The sequence below is a fragment of the Trichosurus vulpecula genome, chromosome 3 (assembly GCF_011100635.1).
Source record: "Trichosurus vulpecula isolate mTriVul1 chromosome 3, mTriVul1.pri, whole genome shotgun sequence".
Lineage (NCBI taxonomy): Eukaryota > Metazoa > Chordata > Mammalia > Diprotodontia > Phalangeridae > Trichosurus > Trichosurus vulpecula.
The window spans coordinates 218,219,440-218,245,513 of NC_050575.1; the positions used below are offsets into that span (position 1 = coordinate 218,219,440).

The window sequence follows — 26,074 nt, forward strand, 5'->3', positions numbered from 1 at the left end:
TGAGGTGGACAGACACAAAAGGAAAAAAATAATTTCACCAAACATTATTTGAACCATCTTAAAATGTAAGGTTTTATTTAGGGACTAGGGTACCAACAATATGAAACCTTTTTCTCCCCATGTTTCTTGGAAATGAGACTTAAGTGACACTTGGCTTTCTTTGAAAATATTAATGAGTGTGCATATACACAAGCATGTACATACAAACAGTTATCCTTTGTGCAAAGTGAAAGAAATTTAATTATGAAATAAATTACAATAATTAAACTTCTGAAAATAGAGATGACATAAAAACAAGCATTGAATCAATACCCTGCCCAGCCTAATGGTAAATTAATAATTCTTCCTACTGGTCAGTAGAGGTTGGCACTGACTTCTTTGAAAAAAGTTCACCCCTGAATCCCTGCCAAGAAATCCTCCTAATATTTTGACATTCATGGCATCCATGAGATCTAACATTTCCTGCCAATTTCTGGCTTGACTGCCTGCTGTAGCCAAGATTCTGAGGATCGAGGATTGAATTAGCAGGGAAGTCCTAAAACAGCAGTTGCTGGTTGGAGTTTGACTTGAGGTTGCATTCAAGGACAAGGAACGAAAGGACGTAAAAAATGTGTTTAGAATAACTATATTTGAACAGAAGTCATTAGCTAAAGATAGTCTTCACCACACTTATGTACAACAGAAAACTAGAGAAATTCTATTTATTTAAAAAAAATTTCTTTCTTTAGGAAAACTTCAGTATATCAAAAGTCTTATGTTAACTGGGCAGCTTTTAAGATATTTAAGATGATGATTCTAAGTGAAAAATCCTACTTGTAAAACATGTTCTATGAATCATATTCCATTTCTATTGTTTGTTGGATGTATTGAATGAAGATTTTTCCTTCACAGCAGGGCAGTTTTAATTTTAATTTCGTACATCAGAGATTGAGCTGCATTTTGACTGAGGTTGCCTAATAAACAAAATCTGGTACTGAGTGTTCTTATTTATTAGATATGCACTTAACTCTCATCTGCAAGAATCCTGATTTCAGAGAATTATGAATAAGGGGTTAATTACTACCTATAGTGAGAGTGAGATGTGTCGTTAATGAATTTATACCAAATGGCATAAGGATGTGATGACATTCTGCCTAACAAGATAATTATTATTTTTCCATGTCATGGCCCAAAGTATAAGTAAAATATTTAAGACTGTACTTAATCTGGAGTAATGAATTTTTCATTTGTAATCCTAAATTAATTTAAAAGTAAAGCTGAAATTTTGTTGGCTTTTGAGTCTATTAGATTTATGTCAGATTTAAAAAATTTATTAGCTTAAAATTAAATTTCTAGCCTTTAGAATAGTCTCTTCAGTTAAGGATTTCAAAATATGCTAAACCTTTATCGAAAAGGAAACAATTTTCCTTTTATGTCATATCTTTATTTTTATGTAACCTAAAGTGTTTTTTTAAAAAACTAATAGTTTATAAAGCATGCAACTCCTTTGATTTTTATCTAGAGCCAAAGGCAATTTCATCATCTGAAAATATTGATCAATATATAGAAAGGTTCAAAATAATGCTGGAGAGTAGAGCCCGTGGTTAAAATTGTGTTGGTAATTTTACAGTACATTTGATTAGTAATGTTCTTTCCATACTATCTAAATTATCATCTTTTCAACCATACATACAGCTTTGTATTTAGGATCCCAAAGAAAACAGATTTTAATGCAAGTTTGATTGTAAATAAAATATATATATATATATATTAAATATGCACCCTTATCAAGGTGTCTGTGCCATTGCCATCTATTGTCTTATTTATATGAGCAATTTCTTTTATACTTTCTGGCAAAAAGGGACATAACTATTTATATTTCTGTTGCTTCAGTCTCCTCAGTCTTTTATCTGTGTAAACTGAATCTTATCTGTCCATCTTGTCATTATTTAATTCCATTTACTGGATTTCCAGATGCATTTCACAGTCAATAATATTGTGTGCCCTGAGTGAGACACTTACCCTGGAATGTTTGTTACAGCTTTCAGAGACACTGCTTTCTAAATTACTAGGAATATTAGAAACATTCTTTTCAGTGCTATTTTTCCCCAAATATATAACTATCGCTGGAAAATACCATCAAAGTGTAGTGTATATGTACACAAAAACAATAACAAAGAGGTTAAGCACTGTCCCAATGATTCCTAACATGGCTAAAATAGATTCTTCTTTTTCCTCTTTCTCCTCTTGCCTTTTTACATCTTCTACTGTAGTGATGGCAGAGGTGCCCATATTTTCCAGCAAATATCTTCAATATTTTGACAGCTAGCTAGAGAAAAAGAAAGGGAAAATGAGTGTTCTCTTAAAGAAGTAACTTTGAGCTTTCTTTAAAAACGTATTTAGCATTTGCAGTTATTGCCTTTCTGTAGGTTTGAGTAACTTAATTTTAATTTAATTTCTCAGTGTACAGCTCTCTTTGTATTTTCTTATTGGTCACATTAAATATTCTGCACATTGTTTCTTCTAACTTTAGAGTAAATACTATTTTAAATCATCAAAATGCTTTTCATTTTAAAAGTTCTACAGCAACATAAATGATCACTTAATTTCAGGGAACTTATCAAAAAACTCTAGTATATAATGTTTGCATTTTTGAAACTTTAAGTACATTTTTATTTCCCAGTACATGTAATAGCTAAGTTGGCATATTTTGTTCCAGATAAAATTTTGTTTACTCTTAAGTAGTTAAATGCATGACATTATTAGCCTTAAAAAAAAAAATCTCCTTTTTTCCTGACCTTAGAAAGAACAGTTTGTTAAAACCCAGGTTTAATAACCTGGGTTTGAAACATTAACACTGGAATTATTTTTGTTTATTGCAGCTTTGAAAATTAAGTCCATTTTGTTAACCACTTAGAATATATATGAGAATTATGGCAATTTGTATGACCAAGAATTATGCTGAGTCTTTCATGACTAATTAAATTGCCAGCCTAAATACGGTAATTTTAAAATTGTCATTCCTTACCCTACGTTGCATCAGGAATAAAATGTCATCTGTCATGCTCCTTAGTCCATGATAGTGATGAACCAACCTTTTATCTTCATAGAGAGCTGCTTTTTATGTTCAGAGGAAAAGAAAACTTGTATCCTGCAAGGAATTCCTTAGTAAAGAAATTTATTGTGAAAAAATATGTAAAGCTTTCAGTCTCTTAAAAGGCATAGGCCTTATCCATCAGTAGTCCATTGTGAAATTCATTGTAGCCTTTCAGTATGAAAAGATAACCTCATTTTCAGTATCAGTCCACATTGTAAACATGTTCCATTTTCAGTGGTAGAATTCTTTTTATTTTAAATCCCATATTTGCTGAATCAGGGCAACAAGATCTGTCATTCAAGTTTCATGTGCTCAGGGAAAAATAGTGTTTCTATTCTTATTTGTCGTTTTTTCTCCCCGGCTTTCCCTTTAGATGAGCCTTTTAACTAGTGTACTCCTGAAGAAGCTGTCTCCCGATGAAATGCTGTAGCTCCAAATGCAGAAAGCTGAGTATTTGATTACAATATCTAGCTTTAGTCCAGACATCTGAAAAGCAGGAAAGTAGTTTTATTGTCATAATCATAAAATATCACACACCTTCATTTGCAGCCTTTTGCGATAATTCCTAAGTGTTCTTCAAGCATTGCATAATTTAGCAGCCAGGCACATGCGAGGAACAGAAGGACAGTGGCTTCAGTTGCTTACTGTAGTGAGCTGTGACATTGATTAAACATGCACTTGGCACTTGCTGAATAAAGAAAGAGCTACAAGCCACCCTTGCAGACAGTGAGTTGCATAACAATGTGTGATGGCTCTGCTATTTCATTGTCAGGCCAGGCACATTTTAATCCTGTAACAACACTGAAGAGTGCCATGTGGAAGGGAGCTGAGTTAACGATACTTCAGGGATTTCTGATGAAGCATATGACAAATGCTGACCTTAAGGAATTCAAGCTTTAAACGGTGATTCTGTTGTTTTATGCTTTGCTTGACAGACAATTTTTCATGATAGAATTAAAATTGTCTTTTTCACTCATTTTCTTTATCATGCACACTTACATTAATTTACATTAATATGCTTGTCTCTCCTTACTAATGTAAATATTCTAATTAGATCTGCCTTTCTCAAGTATATTACATTGGACCTACTTTCCATTTTCATAAAATTTTGACATTCCTAAAAAGTGTGTGTGTGTGTGCGTACATACACACACACACACAAATATGCACACATTGCCATAATGTAGCAGCATGATATAATTAATAGAAAACTGACTTCAAAGCCAGGAAAATCCAAGTTCAAGGCTTACTTCTAACACATATTGGCTATGTAAACCTGGAGAAGTCACTTAACTCCTGTGCCTCAGTTTCTTCATCTGTCAAATGGGAGGATTGGATTTGATGGCCTTTCAAGTCTTGGTCAGCTCTAAATCTATAGTAGTATGTGTTCACTTCATGACTAAATTTTTATATCTGAGACTTGTTACTATTTGTATAATTTACCTACATTTTTACAAGTATTTAATCATGTTTCTCACAATATTCTTGCAAAAAAAAAAGATGTAAAGTTATTGGGGTGATGATGGCACAGAAACTGGAACTGGTTTAATGACCAAATTGAAAAGTACGCAGTTTCATTTTGGCGGGAGACCTCCAATAAAATTCCCCCTGAGATACGTGACTGTCTCTGTGCTATTTAACATATCAGTGCCTTTATGTTGTTTATCCTTCATTCTCAAAGAGGACCATGACATCAGGGAGGTGATGCCATGACATGCAAGTATAAAGGCCCTTGTATCAAATGTTCATCAGATTTGTTCATGACATAAAGCTAGGAGGATTAGTAAACACATTGAGTTACAAAATCTGGAAACATCTTAACAGGTTCAGGCATTGACTAAATCTACGAAAATAATATTTAATAGAGATTTGCATAGATAGATAGATAGATAGGTAGATAGATAAGTGATTTTAGAGTGTGGGAAAGGGAATAATATACAATGCTACTTGAAAAGGGGTTTGGGACAAGATTGCTCCTTAGGGCCAAACAATATCCATCTTGCCCTGGCCAACCCTCAATTACTAAAAGACAAGTGGTTTTTAACTTCTGCTTCTGTCTTCCCTTTAAAAAGCCCACTCTTTGTCCCCTTAGTGACCTCCAATTGCTTGACCCCTCAGTTTTCTCTCAGATTGGACTAGCCACTTTGCTCTTTTTCCCATCTTTACCCCTTGGGAAATAACTTCAACTTTTGAATCTTTAGCCTCCTTATCACTTCACTGATTGTACCCTACTAAGCCTCAGCCTTGGACCATTCTCATCATTCACTACCTTCACCCCTACAAATGTGCTGCTGAAAGGAATTAGAGAAAAATCACAAATATATGTTCTACAATCTCGACTAGGACCTCACTGCTGCTAATCAGTCCTTCAGTACCTGCCTTGTCAACTCAGTATGCCTCTCTCCACAGCCATCAGCTCTTCCAAATGTTTGCATCCATCTTCAAACCTTCAGTGGCTCCTCCTCTTCCCCTTATTCAGATGAGTGCTTGCTTCATGTTTTATAGAAAGCAAATGAAACTATTCACCATGAATTCCTTCTTTTCCCCTCTTCATTATCTCCTGTCAGTCAGATACCTTCTCCCACTATTTCCTCCTTTACCTTGTCTCACATGATGAGGTAGACTTACTCTATAACAAGGCTAACCCTTCTACCTGCTCAAGCAATCCCATGTCATCCCCATTCTGTCATTTATTTTCATTCTCTTAGTTTTCAGGACACTGCTCTCTCCTGGATCTCCTACTACTTTTCTGACTCCTCTTCATTCTCCTTTACTAGCTCCTTATGTAGATCCTGCCCTCTGTTGGTGTCCCACAGTGTTCTTTCTTGGGCACTCTTCTCTCTCTCAACCCCGCCCCCCACTTACTACTTCACTTGGTAACCTCTTAAGCACCCATGGATTTAACTACCATTTCTATGCTGATGATTCTCAAATCTACCTGTACTGCCCCAATCTCTGAGCTGACCTGCACCTCCACCTCCCTTTCAGACATCTCAAACTAGATGTCTGGTGGACATGTGAAACTCATCATGTCTAAAACTGAGCTCATTATCTTTCCCTTTAAACCTTTTTTCCCTCCTGTCCTTCCCTATTACCATAAAGAATAACACCATCTACCCAGTCTCCTCACACTTGAAACTTAGGAGTCATGTTGTACTCCTCACTATCTATTACTGCCCCACCCCCACCCCCATCCAATCTGTTGCCAATTTCACCTTGATACCACCTCTTGAATACGTCCCTTCTCTCTTCTGACACTCCTACCACTCCTGTACAGGCTCTCATTACCTCACGCCTGGAATGTTGCAGTTGCCTGCTGATTGGTCTCTCTCTCCAGTCTATTCCATCCTCCATTCAGCCACCAAAGTGATTTTCCTCAAGTGCTGCTCTGACAGTGTCACCTCAGTACTCAATAAATTCCAGTGACTAGTCAGTCCTCAGGAGCATATATTCTCTTGGAAAATGTAAGACAATATGCACAGAAGTAGGTACAAGATAATTTGAGAAAAAAGAGAGCATTGAATTAAATTCAGGATGGAATGCTGATGGTTCTGCTGCAGAAATTTGGAAGATAGTGCAGGGGAATGGCATTCTCTTGCTGACACTGCATGGAGCTAAAAATGAAAACTGTTTCCAAACATTTATACCATTCAGTACTTAGCATATATTTCTTCATCACAGATGGGACTTGATCATATGTTTGTTTTATATTATTTAAGATTATGCATTTTTTCCGGCTAAAATGAAACATTTTGGAAAGCATCTAATGTCAATGAAAGCAGTGATCGTGCTGTTTGTATAGTTAGTAACAGGCAGGCTCTCCACTCCAGTTCAGTTGAAACTATTGAAAGTTCATAGAATTGTGGATTGATACCTGGATGATTTTAGTTTCTGTCGTTGTATTTCTGATGGCTGTGTTTATTATAATGTGATGGTGAGAAGAGCATAATAATAGTGATTTTTAACTCAGAATTACTAGGTTAAATTTAACTTCAGATTTTGAAAAGTGCTTTGTTAATTGAAGGATACCATAAAGTCCTTTGAAAAGTAATTTTGAAAAATTTTATTTGAAAAATATTCTTACATCAACTGAGACAATGAATGAACTAAGTCCTTTCCCACAAGGAACATGATATTTGAAGGTAAAATTGCTCTTTCAATTTAGAACCCTGATTTCCTCCTCATCCAATCCTGTATCAATAATTGTAAGTTAACATAAAACATGGGAAATAATAAAGTCCTTTTTTCACCTTTAACAAAGAAAACTAATACCACCATTGTCAGTAATCCTTTCAAGTTTTCTCCATCTGTTTTTAGCTGGTGTGTGTATGTTGAACTTTTCTTGATATTCGCTCACACTTTAGTTTATTCAGTCTTTGCAAGTAAACTGTGCCCTGGAGACACAAATTGTAACAAGAATAATAAATCTGATTTAAAAAAAAATACCTGTACCTTGTAAGACCAATGAGTAAAGTTCGGATTACCCTTTCTTTTATATTGTTTTTTCCCTATTATTCCCTCAATTCATTAGGTGAAAATATATTTCCAGATGATATAACTTGGAGAAAATGTAGTTTAACTTTGTTTACTTTTTAGGTACAGTAACTTTGAAAAAAATACATATGTAGTGTGCTTTCATATTAGTAGCACACAGATCCCAAAAAATATGCCCTAATAAAGTAAGCGGCATTTTATCTAGAATTTAATTGTAATGTTTAGTGGTATGCATTTTAAAACTATTTTGCCAATTTAGTCATCATGGAGTATTACTAGAGAAAGTAATAGAGCATATCTAGTGTAAATCTAATCTTTAGAGATTATTACAAACATCCAATACAGAACTTTTGGCTGTTGGGAAAAACCCATTCTGGTTCTGAAATTGGTTAGCTAGGACATTTCACTCCATTTAATAGATTTTCAACTAAGATATTATATATTGATTATCTCAGTGGAAGAGTTATACTTAGTTTCATTATTTCTTTCTGAGTTGGTCTGTTTTATTATGTTTCAATAATTAGCATTTTAAACAATTTAAAGACTGAATTTTAGGTGACAAACTTTCATAGATTTGTAACATCTCTTTTTGAAGTTCACAATTTTTGATATATGCATATACATGTATACAGCAATTTTGGAAAAGAAACTTCTTTGTAATAAATCATGAATGAGAAAATAATTTATGAGAACTCAAAATAATTTATGTATTTCTAATCTCTAAAACAGTGGTTTGACATTTACATAATAATTTGCCTAGATTTTACCCGATTTCTAATCTATTTTGTATACTAGTAAGACAACTAGCAGTGCCGTACTGGCCTTTTTTCTATCGTTCTCCTTGACTAATTTGCAGATGACCCCTCCAAAGGTCTTGATAATTTTTATCAGCATTCTTGGCACTTTGTTTTCATGATTTGAGAACTGTTCCTTCACTTTCTACTTTGCTCATCTTCCTATTATTGGGTTTCTCACAGAGTTCTGTCTTTGAACTTCTTATCTCCTTCCATGGCTTAAATTACCATTTCTTCTGTAGGTGGCTTTCAGTCCAGATTTCTCCCTTCCCCAACCCCAAACAGTTCCCCAAGGATTGAATCCTTTATTTCTCACTATGTATTTACTGGATATCTTAACCTAAGTGGATCACTACCACCTCAAATATAATCAATAATTTAACTCACCTTCTCCATCCCCATATATTTGTTCTTCCCCTAGTTTCTGTTTTATTGGATGGATCCAGTATATCCACAAACACCACCCCAGGTTCAAAATCTCAACTTTTCCTTTGAGTCTTGTTCATGTTCAACTTGCATGTATACACATTTGTGAAGTCCCTTGTCTTGAACGTCCACAATATCGTGCCCTTCTGACCCCAGTGGCTTTCAGTAAACTTTCCCATGTCTATATTCATTATTAAAGAAAGTGAATTCTTGTGTTTGTCATGTTTGTGCACATAAGAAATAGGTTAATTTCAGTATAAAAACGTAGTTATTTGCCAAATATTCCTCACACCCCTTTGAAAAGGATCTCATTACCTTAGGTGGTGATGGTTATGCATGTCCCAGTGTAGGAACCCCTCATTTAGATAATTACAAGACCTCTTAATGGTTTAAAAAGAAACTCAGAACTTTTACCCTGGATAGAAGACAATAGCTTTCTTCAAGTATTTGAAATGGGGTTCTAAGATAGATATTTGGTCTACTTCCTGTGGTCCTAGAACATTAAAAGCAAATATCAGATTTACAGGCTTGATGTTTATAACTCTCCTTAATTGATTGATTGTTTGGGGGGGCATTCATTTTTAAAAAACACTTTGTATTTCAAACCCTGCCCCCTCCTTCACCCATTGAGAAGGCAGACAATATCACTTCTCTCTCTGGAGGTAGATAGTATTGTTCATTGCTCGTCCTTGGGAATTGTCTTGGATCATTGCATTGATCAGAATAGCTTTCACAGTTGATTATCCTTCCAGTGTTGCTCTTAAGGTGTACAGTGTTTTCTTGGTTCTGTTCATTTTGCTTTGTATCAGTTTATATAAGTCTTTTGTGGTATTTCTGAAGGCACCCTGCTCATCATTTCTTACAGCACAATAGTATTCCATCATAGTCATATACCACAGCTTGTTCAGCCATTCCCCAGTTGATGGGCATTCCCTTGATTTCCAATTCTTTGTCACCAGAAAAAGAGCTGCTACAAGAATTTTTCGACAAATAGGTCCTTTTCCCTTTTCTTTGATCTCTTTGTGAGTTCAATATAGTGGTATTGCTGGGTCAAAGTGTATACACAGTTTTATAACCCTTTGAATGTAGTTCCAAATTGTTCTCTAGAATGGTTAGACTAGCTCATAAGTCTCCCTACAGTGATTTAATGTCCCATTTTTCATTTTTCCACATTACCTCCCGAATTAGTTGTTTTCCTTTTCTGTCATCATAGCCAATCTGATAGGTGTGAAGTGGTTTAATTTGCATTTCTTTAATCAGTAATGTCTTAAAGCATTTTTTCATGTGAGTATTGATAGCTTTGATTTCTTCTTCTGAAAACTGCCTGTTCATATCCTTTGACTATTTATCAAAATAACACAAAGCTGGAAGTGATAGCTCATTGGATCCAAAAACTCTCGATAGGCTGTGCCCTGAAGGGCCTAACCTCTTTGAGTCCTACCCTCCATTTTGACTGCTACTTCCCTGTCACTCCCATTGGTGAGTGTAGCAAATGGCTAGATCTATCTAGGCCAGGGCTTTTTAAACTTTTTTCCCACTTGTTCTTCCCCTAGTTTCTGTTTTATTGGATGGATCTTTTTGACAGTGTTAGTTGGCTTTTTGTGGCCTGAGGGCATGCCCAGTGAAGTTGTGCAGTGCAACATGAGCAAGCTCTACCGGAACACCTTAGATTCATTATGTGTTTGATTTTTAATTAATTTTTGATTGTTGCTCATTCAGAAACCTTTTATTGTACCCAAATTTTTTGTGACCCAATGGAGTCACAATCCACAATTTAAGGAGCAATGAATTCTAGGCTACTGCTGCCATCCATCATTTTATACCCCAGCTAACAGCCCCGTTGCTTTCTATGTTCTACCACTTGCTGTTAGAAATGGCTGTGTCAGTGTAATCTCCTATACTTCCCCTCCCCATACCTGAGACTTATTTCCAATCCAAAATGCATCTCCCTGGCTACCACTTGCCTATATATGTTTTCTTCCCTCTTAGAAAATATGTTCCTTGAGGGCAGAGACTGCTTACTGTTTTTACGTCCCGAGAACCTAATACAGCTCATGGCACATAATATGGCTAAAAAATTCATATACTCTAGAACATCAGGTTAAATTTAATAAAAATGAAATTTAATCAGCATAAATGAAAACGTCTACACGTGATTTAAAAAAGCCTCACAAACACGAGACAGAGCCTTTACCCATCAAATTGACCAAAATGACAACAGCAAAAAGATAATTGTTGAAGAAGCTATGATAAAACTGGTAGACTAGGATTCTCATGAAGTGTTGGAGCTATGAACTGAGCCAACCAGCTTGGAAGGCAGTGACTCTATCCTTACACCAAAAGTTACTAAATTAGGCTAAGCTTAGCAATACTAAGAACAGACATAAACTCCAAAAAAAGGGGGAGGGAGGGAGAAGGAGAGACAGAGAGAGAAGACTCTTCTGTACCAAAATATTTATAATGACTCAAATCGGTTTTAGCAAAGAACTGGAAACATAGTGGGTTCCTATTTGGAGAATGGATAACAAATTATGGTATTTAAACATAAAGGAATATTATTATGCTGTAAAAAAGGATAAAAGGTACAGAATCACAGATAGCAGGAACAGTGAATAGTACCAGGAGAGCAATTGATACAATGACTACAACATTTTAAAGGAAAATAACTAAGACTGAATGAAGCATTTAAGCATTTTCCATGTGCAAAGAATACTAAAATATCATCAATGCAGTGATCCATTGTGACTCCAAAACACTGATGGTAAATTATGCTTCCCACTCCTTGGCAAAGAGAATAAGACATTTTCAGACACAGTGTGTACGTTTGTTTTGCCTAACTACCTATTTGACACAAGGTGGGGAAGGAAGAGAATTGGAAGAGGGTACGTAGTGATACTGTGGAGGGGCAGGGGAAATGTCTGTGAATCTTTTTTTTTTTTTTTTTAGTTCAAAAATTTAGTTCAAAATTGGGGACATAGTTAATCAAAGCAGTGTTGAAATAGACAAAGTTGAAATTTTGTTTTAAAAATCTATATATAGTTCATATGTGTGTATGCACATATATATGTGTATATAGTATTATATTTCTTGCCTTCTCAGTGTGGGGGAGAAGTAGAGGAAGAGAAGAAAGTACAAGAGGTATAAGAAATATGTTTTAATTGAAGGATAAAATCTTATATATGTCACACTGCTGCTTTTCTCACATTGTTCTTTGATTAGGAGTAAAGAGGAAATTTTCACCCACAGTAGTGTGGAGGGGCCCCCTGAACTTGTTTTCTTGAGTTGCCCTATTTTCCAGAGATGAAGCCCCCCTAAACTAACATAATAAGCAGTGATCTTCTGCAAATTTGATTAAACTTTCAGTGCCCTTGAAGCCAAGTTAGCTATAAGCCTGGCTCTGGCCTGTCTTTCCAGACTGATAAACTGTGCACCTGGGACCCTTTCAGATAAGCAGAATGTCCTCCTGCATTGATCCAGGACTTCCTGCTCCCTCTTGCTCCCCCTCCCCTGCTGCTCCCTTCTTCCTTCCTTGCCACTCCCATTTTGGCGGGGATTATTTTCTGCTCCTCCCATGAAACTTCCCCTTTTTGTAGTACCAATAGATATTCAAGGCTAGTTGTGGGGGGTGAGAGGTGGCATTTTTCCCTCATGGGCCTTTCTCTTGTAATAAAGTTACTACCATGTCCTATGGAGTTGTGACCTTTGGTAAACAGTAGTAGGTTCACATTTCCAAATTGTTAAAAAAGGACTACAATTATGTTGTAGTGACTCCTGGCAGAGATATTCCTAATTGCTACTTGAGTTACAGAGAACATGTGATATTACCCATATTTGTAAAAGAGGACACTGACTTACCAAAGTTGACACAGCTCTGAAGCCATCTCCTCCAGGGCTTGTTCTCAAGTGATAAGTTGCCTTTATGTGTAGTATTGAGGGGGTGTAACATCCATGTCAGTGGTGTCAAACTGGTGTGTTGCACACAGACCCATTCACCTGTGTGCCTCCAGAACCTTTTTAAAACATAAAGGGAGGGGCAGCTAGATGACAGTGAGTAGTGAGTAGTGCCCTGGCCCTGGAGTCAGGAGGACCTGAGTTCAAATTTGACCTCAGACACTTGACACACTTACTAGCTGTGTGACCTTGGGCAAGTCACTTAACCCCAGTTGTCCTGCCTTCTCCCCTCCAAAACAATAAAACAAAATAAATGAAAATATAACGGGAAATGTTTAACAAAATAAAGATCCAGTACACAATAGATCATGTTAATTCATGCTTTTCTTAGTCAAATACAATCTGCAGATCCATTTCTATTTAAGGTCAACACTACTGGTATCCTTACTTAAAGACAAAAAAAAAACAAGCCCCAAAGTAGTCTCACCACTATCCCATGGTGAGTCCCAGGGCTTCAAGAACCATCCCTTCCCTCACCACTCTAACTGTAAGCTCAGAAGACCTTATGTTTAGAGTTGGAAGAGACTGCAAGGATCCTCTAATCAACCCCCTTATTTTGTAGATGAGGAAACTGAGCTCTAAGAAGGGGGAGTGACATGTCCAGGGTTACTTAGGATTCACATTGTTTCCTTTAACTTCATAGCCAGTGTTCCTTCCATTGTACCATGCCTCCTGTCACAGAGGAGTATGTGGTTTGTTGACAGTTATTCTTATATGAATAGTTACTATAGCCAATTTAGAAAACAAAGAAGGCAATTCAGGTTAGCATTGTACAGGAAGGCATAGTAAAGATGTGGAATTTAAGCCAAATTTTAAAGGTTGGATAATCAAAAAAGAACATAAAAAAGGAATTATGTGAATGACATTGTAGGGACAAATGTAGCACAGATCACTTTTGGGGAACAGTTTGGCTAAAGCAAGAAGCTTATAATGGAGTACTTGTGAAAATAGGCTGAAAAGGTTGATTTACAAGGAGGTGGGAGAGGTGTGTATTGAAAAACAGCCAAGGAAATTGGCCTTTAATCTAATTGTGTAATCATGTAGCATGTTTGGGGTAGAACTGAGGGAGAGGAACAAGACTGGAAGCAGAGATATTCATTATTGGACAGGGAAATATTATTCCAAGTATGATATATGGGTCTGAATTAGAAGTGTCTCTGTGGAAATGAAATGTATAGATTTTAGAAGTTATGAAGAGTAATAATAAAACAGGCATCCTAGATGGATTAGGAAATGGTAAGACAACTTGATGTTCAACAGAGAATTCCTAGAACCTGCTAAGTGGTTGGCTCTGGATGTTAAGGGAAAGAAGAATCTAACATGATACTCAGTGCTCCTATACATGGAAAAAAGATAATGAATTTTAACAAAAAATGCAGTTATTTGAAACAGTATCCTCAAAAATAGTTTTGTGGGGTGTTTTGTTTTGTGTTTTGCTATCTTTGTCTTTTGATAGTCTGAGGTCATTTCTTCTTTTTACATAATTGTGTTGCACTTTTTATTCATTGATGTAATTCCATAGTTTTTTAATGTTCTGAAAATGCCCTTTATCTATAAAGTTAATCATCCAGACTGTAGGTTTCAGTATATTATCTTTATCTTAATCCACAAATGATACACGTAAGAGATATTTTTACCCTTAAATATAGTACACAGGCTTTGACATCATGATGACCTGTTACCAGCTACTGAAGGTAAGTAAAGGAAAGTGTTTCAGTTCTTCGAAGATTGCGATAAACGCAGCATTGTTTTGAACTTGTTTTGATACTGCATGTGTATTCACCTTGAGTTTTTTTCCCCCACTTGTTATAGTTCTTGATATGGCCAGACATGTTCCCCTCTACCGAGCTCTGCTGGAGTTGCTCCGTGCCATTGCTTCGTGCACATCTATGGTGCCCCTATTGTTGCCTCTCTCTACAGAAAATGGCGAAGAGGAGGAGGAGCAATCTGAATCTCAAGCTTCAGTTGGAACATTGTTAGCCAAAATGAAGACATGTGTGGATACCTACACTAATCGTTTGAGGTATACTAATGTGTTCATGCCTTTGAAGTGATCCATATATACATATATCTGTGTTAAACAGTTTTTTCCCTTAAATTATGTCATACATGGAAGAATTATCTTTTTATTGCTTTTTTTCTGTTAAGTTGATACCACATGATATACTTCAGGTGTGCTCAGCTTGGATGATGATAATTGTTTATCAGCTGCTTAAGAGCACTCTCTAAATAATTACTCAGTACTTTTCTTTCATCATCTACTCATTAAGTCAGGTCTTAACATTTCATTAAAATTACAACTTAATAGAATATTAGCAGGCTTAACAACAGTTTTAAACTACCAGAAAAAATTTGTTCCATTATGATTGTCATTTGTTGCTTTTTCATTGATATTCTTAAAAGGCATCTTACCAGTTGGCTTCACTTCCCACCCCCACACCCCACCCCCATATTTGCTCTGTTTTCTGCCTTATTTTTCTAACAAGCTGGAGCTAAAAAGACCAAAGTGAAATGTGTGGTGACAGAGAATCACTTGCTAGGAATGTACAATAGTTATTTACTAGTTTTTACTTTCAGGGAAAAAAGTTTCTCAGATAATCCTGGTTTTGTAGGTTGAGGGTGATTTCATGATATCCTCCTTTCATCGGCTGAATGCCAAGTACTAAATTAGGGTGAAATCAAAAGGTAAACCTAACTAAATGGATGTGGTAAATGAGGATTAGGGGTTGGGAAGGCTCAGAGTTCATGTTATTGGAACAACACTGAAGTAAAATGTAAAATAGTTTTTGTCATGGTGGTACCGTGGAGGCCATATGCGATATAAAAAATATGTGATTTTCTTAGAGAATCATCAGAATCATGGAATAGAATAGTATAGTGTCTTAAAGTTAGTTGAATGTCATATGTATTTTGAAAATTATATCTGAAAATAGAATGATTTTAGTTTATGCCAATTAGAGATAGGGTATATATAATTTTAAGAGTTGTACATACTGTGTCTACATTGGGTGAATTTTGCCCAGTATTCCCACTTTGTGCTGTATTATGGTGAGTTTTATACTAATACAATTCAGGATTTTCAAGATACTTCAAAATTTGCAACAGCATAGACGTTTTAATATTTAAATAATAGCGAGAATAACATAGTGGAAAGAGTGCACATTCTAGAGTAAAAAGACCTGGATTCAAATCCTCCCTCTGCCCCTTACTGCTGTGATACTGGACAAGTCTTCATCTGTAAAAAGATGGGGTTAATCTAGATGGCCTTTGGATTCCTTCCTCCCAACTCTGGATCTGTGATCCTTCATTCTTGTAACCCTTCTTAGGTGTAACATGTTGTAGTCTATACCCACAGTGGGTCAAATTCAAGACGTGTGTGTGTGTGTATGTTTCATTGGGGTAACTCGGTGTGCTACCCACATAGCTGTACGGAGAAATATGCAACCTCATCAGTTTTTCTCTGCTTAGGGTGAATTGTCAGGGCAGTGTGTTTTGCATCCTCTTGAGAAAACTGCACTCTCCTGCAGTTTGAGCATCTAGAGGACCTCACTATCAGTAGGGAATCCTGCTTCATTTTGGACTTGACAAGTAAATACCCTTTGGCTCATTTATGTATTCCTATTTTATTCTTCACTTAACTTTGATAATCAAAGAAGTATTGAATTCCTGGAGCCATTCTCTCTTATCCACTAAATCTAATGGCCTTTTTTCATCCTCATCCTTCTCGACCTCCCTACAACGTTTGATAGTGTTGATCTGCTTTTTCCTTCTGGATATTCTGTCCTCACCAAGGTTTTGTGCCACTGTTCTCTCCTGGTTCTCTTCTCTGTCCACTCTTTCTGAGACTCCTTTATTGATTTTGCATTCATATTATGCCCACTTATAGTAAATAATTCATAAGTCTCTGACCCAGGACGTCTTCTCTTTTTCCTCTGTGCTGTCTCATTCTTCTCATGTCTTTTATGCTGATCTCATCAGCTTCTAAAAGTTCAACTATCATTTCCATGCAGATGATTCTCAGAACTATACATCCAGCGCTACTCTCTCTCCTGAGTTCCATCCAGTCCCATATCACCGACCGCCTATTAGACATGGCAAATTGGACATTTCTTAGACATCTCGTACTTCACATGTCCAAAACAGTGATTTTTCTGTCCAAACCTTTCCTTCCTTGTAGCTTCCTTGTTACTATCAAAGGCATTACTATCTTCCCAGTCACGCAGACTTAGAGCCTAGATGACGTTCTCAACTCCTTACTTCACTAACCCTACATATCTAATCTATTCCAAATCCTAACATTTCTCCCTTCACAACATTATTTTTTTGCATATGTGTGTATACATAAATATGTTTATATATGTCTGTATATGAAAAAATGTCCACCATCACCCAACTCTCATCTGTGACTCCAAGAAGCTGTAGCATGTGCAGCAGCCACACCCTGACAAAACCATCTCGGCAGATGGTCTAAACCAAGTTGAGGGTAACTGACAGGCCTCAAACCCATCGGCAAGTTGTGAGGATGTCTGCCCCAAACGTGTGAAGACTTCCCCTGGTGGAATGGTGGATGAGAACAATTTGTTCTAACGGCCATGAAGGGAGCTGAAGCATTGTGGAGCACTTAGAACTTGGTCAGATATCGAAGACACAAAACCATCTACTGCATTCTGGGCCTTTGCCAGTCATCTTGACTTTTGTCTTGCCTCTGGATTTTGGTGACTTTGGAAGAGAGAATGAGGCTAATGACTTTGTGCAGCTTTGCCTCACTTAAATCCAAGTCACGCACAAATCAAGACATCAAACCTTTATGTTGGTAGTTTTCTTCAAAAATGAAGGCTAAACAACAGCAATAATAGGATCTTCAATAGAGTAAAAAAACCTGTTGCCTGGCCACACCTTCCTTTTCTTGTAGTTGTGGAAAATGTTTTTCATTAGTTGCTATAAATTTCATCTTAATGCAGTTAGCCCAGTGTTCTGAATTTTCAAGATCTTTTTCTGTCCTGAATTTGTCATTCAGTATTTGGCATCCCTCCTTGATTTCTGAATGATTACATTAAGCATTTAAGTTCTTACAGTGTGCCAGTCATTTAATTGTTAATTGTTGGCAATAAAAAAACAAAAATGAGAGAAGGGACCTTATATTTTGATAGTAAGAAATTTTTATATACATATAATTGGTGGCCATTGAGAGAGTGACTGTTGAGTCACAGAGACAATAAATTTGACCCACTCAGTCAACAAAAATTTATTAAGCATTTACTATGTGCCATTCACTCTGCTAAATGCTAGAAATACAAAGGAAAGCCAAAACATCCCCTGCCTTCAAGGAGGTTGCATGCTATTGGGAGAGTTCACATGTAAGCAACTAGGTATACATATATATGTATATATGTATATATATATATATATGTATATATATGTATATATGTATATATGTATATATATATACATATATATACATATATATATATATATATAGAATAAATGAGATAACCTCAAAGGAGAAGGTATCAGCTGTTGGAGACCTTGAAAAGGCTTCTTGCAATAAGTGGACTTTGAATTGTTTTGAAAGAAGTCAGAGAGATTAAGAGGTGGATTGTGAGTGGAATGAAATAGATGTATGCAAGATGTTTTCAAGGTATAAATAATAAAATTTGGGAAGAAATTGGATGTATGAGGTGAATGAAAATAAGGAGTTGAGAATGAGAGCTTATAAGCCTGGGTGACTAGGGAAATGTCCTTGACAGTTATAGGAAAGCTGGAAAGAAAGGATTGTTTGGAAGGAAAGATAATGTTTTGTACATGTTGAGTTTAAGATGTCTATGGTACATCTAGGTGAAAATGTCTAATAGGCAATTGGTGATATGGTACTGGAACTCAGGAGCAAAAGTAGGTCTGGATTTATAGTTCTGAGAGTAATCTACATGGAAATGATAGTTGAATCAATGGAAACTGATGCGATTACCAAGTAAAATAGAGAAAAAAAGACCCAGTACAGAATCTTGGTGAACATCGTGAATAGTAGTCATGCTATGGATGAAGATTCAATAAAGGGGTCTTAGAAGGAACAGTCTGATAGGTAGCAGGATAACCAGGAGAGAATAGTGTCATGAAAGTCTAGAGAGGGAGATATCTAAAAGGAGAAAGTGATCAACAGTGTCAGGTGCCATAGGAAGGTCAGGAAAGTCATTAGATTTGGCTCATTGGCAATTTTGGAGAAAGCAATTTCAGTTGGAAAAATGATGCCAGATTGCAGTGATTTGAAGAAAGGGAGAGGAAATGGAGGTATTTAATGTATATTGATTTCTTAAGGAATTTATTGAGAATGGCAGGAGATGTTAGGACAATAGGTATCAGGAATGATCTGATCAAGCCAGGAATTTCTTTGACGATGGAATAGACACAAGTTTATTTGTAGGCAGCTAAGAAAGAGCCAGTGTAGTAGGGAGAAAGAGAAGACAGAAGAGAAACTGGGCTTGATAGTAGAGGTACTCTGCTGGAGAAGACGAGAGAGAATGTCTATAGAGGGATTGACCTTGGCATGACATGACAGATCCAGTCAGCAGCTCATGCATAGAAGCAAAGAAGACAGATGATTATTGGGGTTTGGTAAGCAAAATGTGGTTGACAATAAAACAAGAGGGCAGGGGACTCATAGTAGCTAATGTAGAGTTTAATTAGTTCACCAGAGTCAAGATAGGGAAAGGAGGACAGTGTGGCAGTACAGGGGTGAAAGCCTGGGGAAGAAATGGAGGTTACAGTGAGGATTAAAAACCTGATCAGGCATCATAAGACATAAGAAAAAGGAATATGTAATAATATACAATATGAAAAGGAATAATATAATGAGATAAAAGAATTTCAGAGTTCACGACCATGTAAATTGAATACATACAAACATTTGATCATATGTAGAGTGAAGAATTTGAAAGAGTAGTTGAGAGAACATTCTTATGTATGTTGAATTCCCTAGTATGAAGGCATAGTTTGGGTGAATTCAGCCAGATGTTGAATTCATTGAGGAAAAAAGGAGAATGTGTGGGGAGTTGATAGATAATGTCCGTCAGGATCTATATTGAGAAATAAATTTTTTTAACAAGAAGTTTGTTTAATTATACCAGCAGCTGTGAGGGGAGGAGATTACAGAGTATGGATCAGAATATGCAAAAATAAAAATTTCAGAACCACAGGATGACACACTCCTTCTCTTCCCAGTATTTTCACCATGTGTATGCCAAGCGAGTAGATGTTGGGTACGCAAGGGGGAGTGATACATAGGAGAAAAACCTTCTACACATACTTGGATCCACTATTGGCTGAAAGGTAGACAATGTGCTATAACATTTCTTAATCCAAGACATTGATAAGAATATAAAAAAGCGCAGGGCTAGGCATAGATCTTCGAGCTCCTCCTCTTTAGACCTCCTAGATGTATGTATAACCTTTGATAATTAGTATTTGAGTCCCTCCATTCAGTCGGTTATTAAACCCACCTCTCCATACTCATCTGGTTCACAGCTCTCTTTTTACAGGAATAGCATAGGAGAATTTGTAACATATTTTGCTAAAACCTCAGTAAACTATGTATATGTCATAGCATTTATTTGTCTGGTATGCCTTTCATCAAAGGAAATTGAAAGATTAGTCTAGCATGAGTTATTCTTCCTGAAGTTCTAATGGCATTTTGGGACTCCACCATGCTTCCTCCACCTTTGCTTCCTTTATTTTCTCACATGAGTATCACTTCCTAATATGCAATGCTACTGCCCCTCTGAATTGCCCACCTTGTTTATTTTGAGTAAGTTTTACACCTCCAAAACTATATTCTAGTCATAGTTTTCATCCCACCAAGTGTCACTGGTAACACATTGACCCCTTTCTTCAACCTTTGCAAGTATCGTTGTTTTGCCACTGGACTTTGAAGACTGTGGAAGAGATAGTGAGGCTGATGACTGCTCAACTCTGCCTCACTTAAATCCAGTTCACTAACAAAACAAATACATCACCCTGTGATGTCATTGATCCTCTTTGAAACAAAGGACAAACAAAGATTAACATATAAGCCATAGTTTTTTCTTGGTGTACCCCTTGCCTATGTTTAGCATGAGTACAGTACAAGGCAAAATGACCACTTTTTAAATGAAATTATGTGTCCTTCAAGGAGAATCTGGGTTTTTTTCCCCACTTAATTATGACTTTAGAGAACCTCTATATTTGTGTGGTTCCATAGTGCATTAACTCATTTGTTGATGTGCTTAGTTAGTCTAAAACTGCATAATTCTCAGCAACTTCTTTCTCCTCCCCCCCCCTACAATTTAAATAGAAATTTGTGGGCTATCCAGAATTATGGATTATTTTGTAATTTTCTCTGTTTAGTGCATCACCATGACTCATGGGTGATTATATCTCATTCGTTTCTAGTCCCCTTCACACAGAACTGACTTCTAAGAATCTTTTCATTATAACCAAATCATACTTTGGAGGGACTGGGTTAGGTGTGGGGATGGGATATCTCACAGAACTACAATGACAAAAATTAATATCCTTTAAAAATTGTAATAGGGCATTGATTTTTCTCTTTCATGGATCTTTAGGATTCCATGAATTGTTTCATTGAAAGAAAATAGGATCAATCTCTCAATAAAAATTTCTTAAGCACTGTGCTATAAACTGGGAATACAAAGAATGGTAAAACAATCCCGGTCTAATGGGGAAGAAACCAGGGAAACCGTTTCTACAAACAGGCTATATACAGGTTAAATTTGAAATAATCAGCAGAGGAAAGGTACTAAAATTTAAAGAGATGAGAAAAGGCTTCCTGGAATAGGGATTTTTACCCAGGACTTGAGGGAAGCTGTGAGGCAGAGATGAGGAGGGAGATTATTCCAGGACACAGCCACTGAAAATATTTGGAGTCAGAAAACAGTGTCTTCTCAGGAAAGGTGTATAAATAAGTTATCTGCTTCATCTCTAGGCCCTACCATAGTAGAATTTGGAGCTCTTGGGTGTTAAAAAATAAGGCAGATCTGTTCTGTAGCCTTAAAACCTTTTCTTAAATAAGAAACCAAAACAAAAAAAAAACAAAACCATGAGTCTTGATGAAGAAGCTGAGTAAGCTCCTTTGCTAAAGAGACTGAGCGAATAAAATATGTCATTATCAGAATTAAACAGGTAAACAAAACATCAATTCTAGCAGTCAAATTATGTTTTTATGTAACTTTATTTGGATTCATTTACTTGCTGTTTGTAAATGCAGAAAACCCCTGCAAAATAATAAAAACATTCCCATTTTTTTGCCTGCATTGGAATTATTTTTGTCATCAGAACTAAGAGGCTGCTGGGGATGGACTAGAAACTGATTGTAGCAAGTGATACATAAGCTGATCTTTAAAGGAAGCTCAAAAATTTAGATGCCGGGGAGAGGAGCACACACATCCCCGCAACAGCCTATGGAGAGACTATGTTATTTTGATTCAGTCTGAGAAATAGAAGCAGTCATCCTCAGACTCTTCATAAGAACCCCAGATAGTGATTATGGCTGGTGATTTTCATATCCAGAGCTCTGTAAAATCACACATATTTTGAATACGTCTTATAGACAATTGTCTTTTGTGTAGATCAAACCTATTTCAGAACTTAATTGGATCCATGATACCACAAATGGGAATTCTTCCTCCATTGATGTAGACAACAGCCCTCCTTCTATACAGTTCTTTTTTTATGTCCTACATAAATCATTCACGGTGGGTCTTGGTAGGTCGTAAATAAGTAAATGGAAGCAAAATATTTTACTCAAATCTAAAGGGAAAGTTACCATTAGAATTCATAACCTTGTTGAGGTTACCTAACCATTCTCTTCCCCAAACTATATTTAATTTTAAACAGTCTTGAACTTTAAGTCTTTTTCTAAGATAAAAGAAACCTTTGAAGTATTGAAACTTATTTTTGAGGTGATCATGTTGTCTTTTTCTTAGAGTAATTTATACTGTAAAAGACTTTCCTTCTCTCCCTTAATACTAGTACCTTGCCTCTAATATTACCTTCAGTGTATCCTGTATACATCTTGTATATACGTAGTCATTTGCATTTTTTCGTACCTATTAAAATGTGAATCCCTTAAGGTGAGTGACTTTTTACTTTTCTTTATATTCCTAGTACTAAATTCATTGCCTGCTACATAGTAAGTAGTTAATAAATGCTTGTTGACTTAGAGGAATTAACATATAGGTGAGCTGTTATTGATTTTCTACATTGTATGTTGTTTTATGGTGTAAGAATTTTCAGATTGTCTTAGGGAACAAAAATACCTTACTACAATCAAATCCCATTCTATAATCTTTTGGATAACTCATGTCCCAATAAAGACTTGCTAGAAAACTCCTTGTCACCCATTCAGGCCCCCTGGCATTGGAAATTGTGGCTACTGGAACTTACCTATGACATTCCATTGATTATCTTTTCATTAAACTACTTTGTCCCCTGTACATGTCACAACATTCCTGCTTCTGTCTGTGTATACCATTCATTTTAAGTTAAAAATTAATTATATTTGGTAGTTCAGGAGCTCTTCTGTTATTCAAAATGTATATAGTTAAGTACTTTGGTAACATTGAGTTAAGCAAAGACCAGCCACTATAATAGAAACGGTGTTTGGAATAGGTTTTTTTTTTTAAACATGCCTAGTTAATCCTCTTCTGTCTCATCTGTTAACAGTCAAGACATAGACAGATGAACACCACAGTTTTCAGTCAGGTATTGTTTACCTATGCCAAGTTATAATTAAGTGAATATGGTAAATCATAATGGAAATATGCAATGTGAATTTGATGATGTGACTACATCAGAAAGTTTTTATTCTTACTAACTGGGCATAGTAGATAGGATTCTGCTGTACTAAAGTTTTAAGAATATGCTCACGCTTTCTGAAACTGCCATTGTCTTCACAATTTTTGATGTCTATGGCTGTTGTAGGACAGTTAATAATTTGCATCAATAGATTTGTTTTTCTAAATGTTATGCCCTATAGAGATCACGGTATACTTTCCCTTTAGATTTGAGTAAAATATTTTGTTTCCATTTACTTATTTACAACCTAACAAGATTTCTAAGTTGACCTAAAAATGAATTTGATCTTGTTAGCATTTGTTGTATTGCTAAATGTGAGAAAGCCTAAAGAAAATGTTTGTGAATTTTTCAAAATCTTGGTGCAAGATTGATTGGATTTGACAGGAATAATCCTAAAGGTGCCTGCCAAAAGGGAGATCCTGGCAATACTGTTAAATGTAAATAGGGAAAGGGGGAGAAACACATGTACTTTATCTCTTGGTGGGGTGACAATCCTTTTTGCCTCTTCCTTTTCCTCTTTGAACAAATGGGAAAGAAAGGTTTAGTTGAACTGGGTAGTCAGTGGATAAACATGATCTAGGGTTGTTGGGGAATGTGGTAGTTTACAACTTTGCAAATTTCTTCTGATATATTACCAAAACCAAAGTTGAGTTTTAGCCAGAATTTTCAGTTGTTCAGCAGACATCCTTAGAAGCCCTAGGCAACAATGTTAGGTTTGTTTTCATTTTTATTTTTCGTCATCGGTGATTGGTAACATTTTTTCATGTGATTGTTGATAATAACCTCATTTCCCTTGAAAACTTTATGTTCTTGAACATTTATATATAAGAGAATATCTTTGTTAATTTTGTGCAAATTGTATGTATATCTTGGCTATCAGATTTTTATCAGGATATTTGAAACAAAGATTTTTTTTTCTACTGGGAAGTTTTGCATATTTAAAAAGAGCTCTTGAGCCTAAGTAAATCTGATTGGGGTTTTGCAGTGAATCTTTTAAAAAGCAGGAGTGAATACTTTGAACCAACCTAAATCAACCCTTTTCCCCTAACCTTCAGTCAACCAAGGAGTAAAATGATTGGAATGAATATAGAATGTCCCAAAAGTCTTAGCTTAAAACTGAATCAAGACTTTTGAGAACTGCTATAGTCTGGTTAGGTATGTGATCCACCAGTCCTTTTCCTTACCTTTACAGACATTGAGGGGCTGTTCTCTTTGCTTGCAATATGTGGAGATTTTAAACTTCAAATCACAAATCTGAGAATATGGAGGGCTTCCTATACTGTACCTCTGTAATTTGATTAGAGACCTAAGATTACAAAACCTTAAAATATGGTCCTATGTCAGATTGTTTTGGCTCCTTCAAATTTTAGCATTTATATAGTGGACACCTCAAGTGGTATCTTTATTGTGTCAGGAGGAATCAAAGGCACCTTTAGCGCTTTGGATGATCCCCCTGAGTTGAAATTATGAGACAACATGGAAGGAGTCATACAAGCAAAGCAGACATAGATGAGTTTTGATGTGCATAGTTGGAAGCATCTTCTAAGTTGATGAGCCTTGGGGGGTGGGGGGGGTCTGTGTGTGTGTCTGTGTGTGTGTGTAGAACAGCATATTTTTAGCTTTTAGAAGCAATTGATCATCATGGGAATATTTCAGAAATTACTTAATTGTATTGTATTACTTAATTGTAAGTAAATCTGCATAATGAGATCCTTTAGTCTGTGGCTGCCATAATCAGCCAGTTCTGCAAATTCATGGTGAAAGAACAGCACGTTCCCCTTTGGTCTGGGATTCCTACCCTGGTTATTCCATTGCAGGCTTCAGATTAGTCTGGAGGCTGTAAATGAGACTCTGTCCCCTCCTGTGGAAAGATTATTTAAACCACACAGATTTTTTTTGATTCTGAACTTACTCTTTGCCCAATTCATAGCCTGTAGCCTTTAATCTCTCCTCATCCTAGAACCTCATCTCTAGGGTCAGGTCCCCTCCTAAGTCTGACCTGGATTTGTGACCCAAAACCAGATAGTAAACAGAAAGAGCTGCCAGTTAGTACCTATTCTTATAAGATCAGGGTCCCTTTTGTCAGTCTTGAACCCCTTTTTGCATACAGCCTTGCTATTTGCTGGACTGCTGTATGTGGCACGTCTGTAGCCAAAACCCGTAGTCACTGTCCACTGACCTGGGCTGGATAAAATGACATTAAATTTATTCTTGGATTTCCCGGTAGGACTAAGTCCTGATGCATTTTATAAATCTTTGTAGAGGAATAGAGCTTGACTGTATTTCTTCTTACTACTCCACCATCTTCATTCCTTTCCTCCAATGCCTGTTCCTACTAGACCCAGAAAAGAACCCTATAAAAGCCCACTCTATTTTACTGATTGGGGAGAGTTTGGCCTGTTCCCTCTTGGGGCCCCAAGTGAACGATTCCTATGTCTATTCTCCCTAACCACACTTTCATTTTATATGTCTCTCTCTCCTCAGGAAA

At 36.3% G+C, this 26,074-nt stretch overlaps 1 protein-coding gene across 2 annotated transcripts in view; it reads left to right on the top strand.

Annotated features, from left to right (window-relative positions):
- The window catches only part of BIRC6 (baculoviral IAP repeat containing 6), a 295,513-nt gene that overhangs the window by 207,258 nt on the left and 62,181 nt on the right, over positions 1–26,074 (top strand). For both annotated transcript variants that reach the window (XM_036749540.1, XM_036749541.1), the window contains exon 66: positions 14,554–14,764. In XM_036749540.1, coding sequence (XP_036605435.1) covers positions 14,554–14,764 — 211 coding nt within the window. The remainder of the gene's footprint in view (positions 1–14,553; positions 14,765–26,074) is intronic.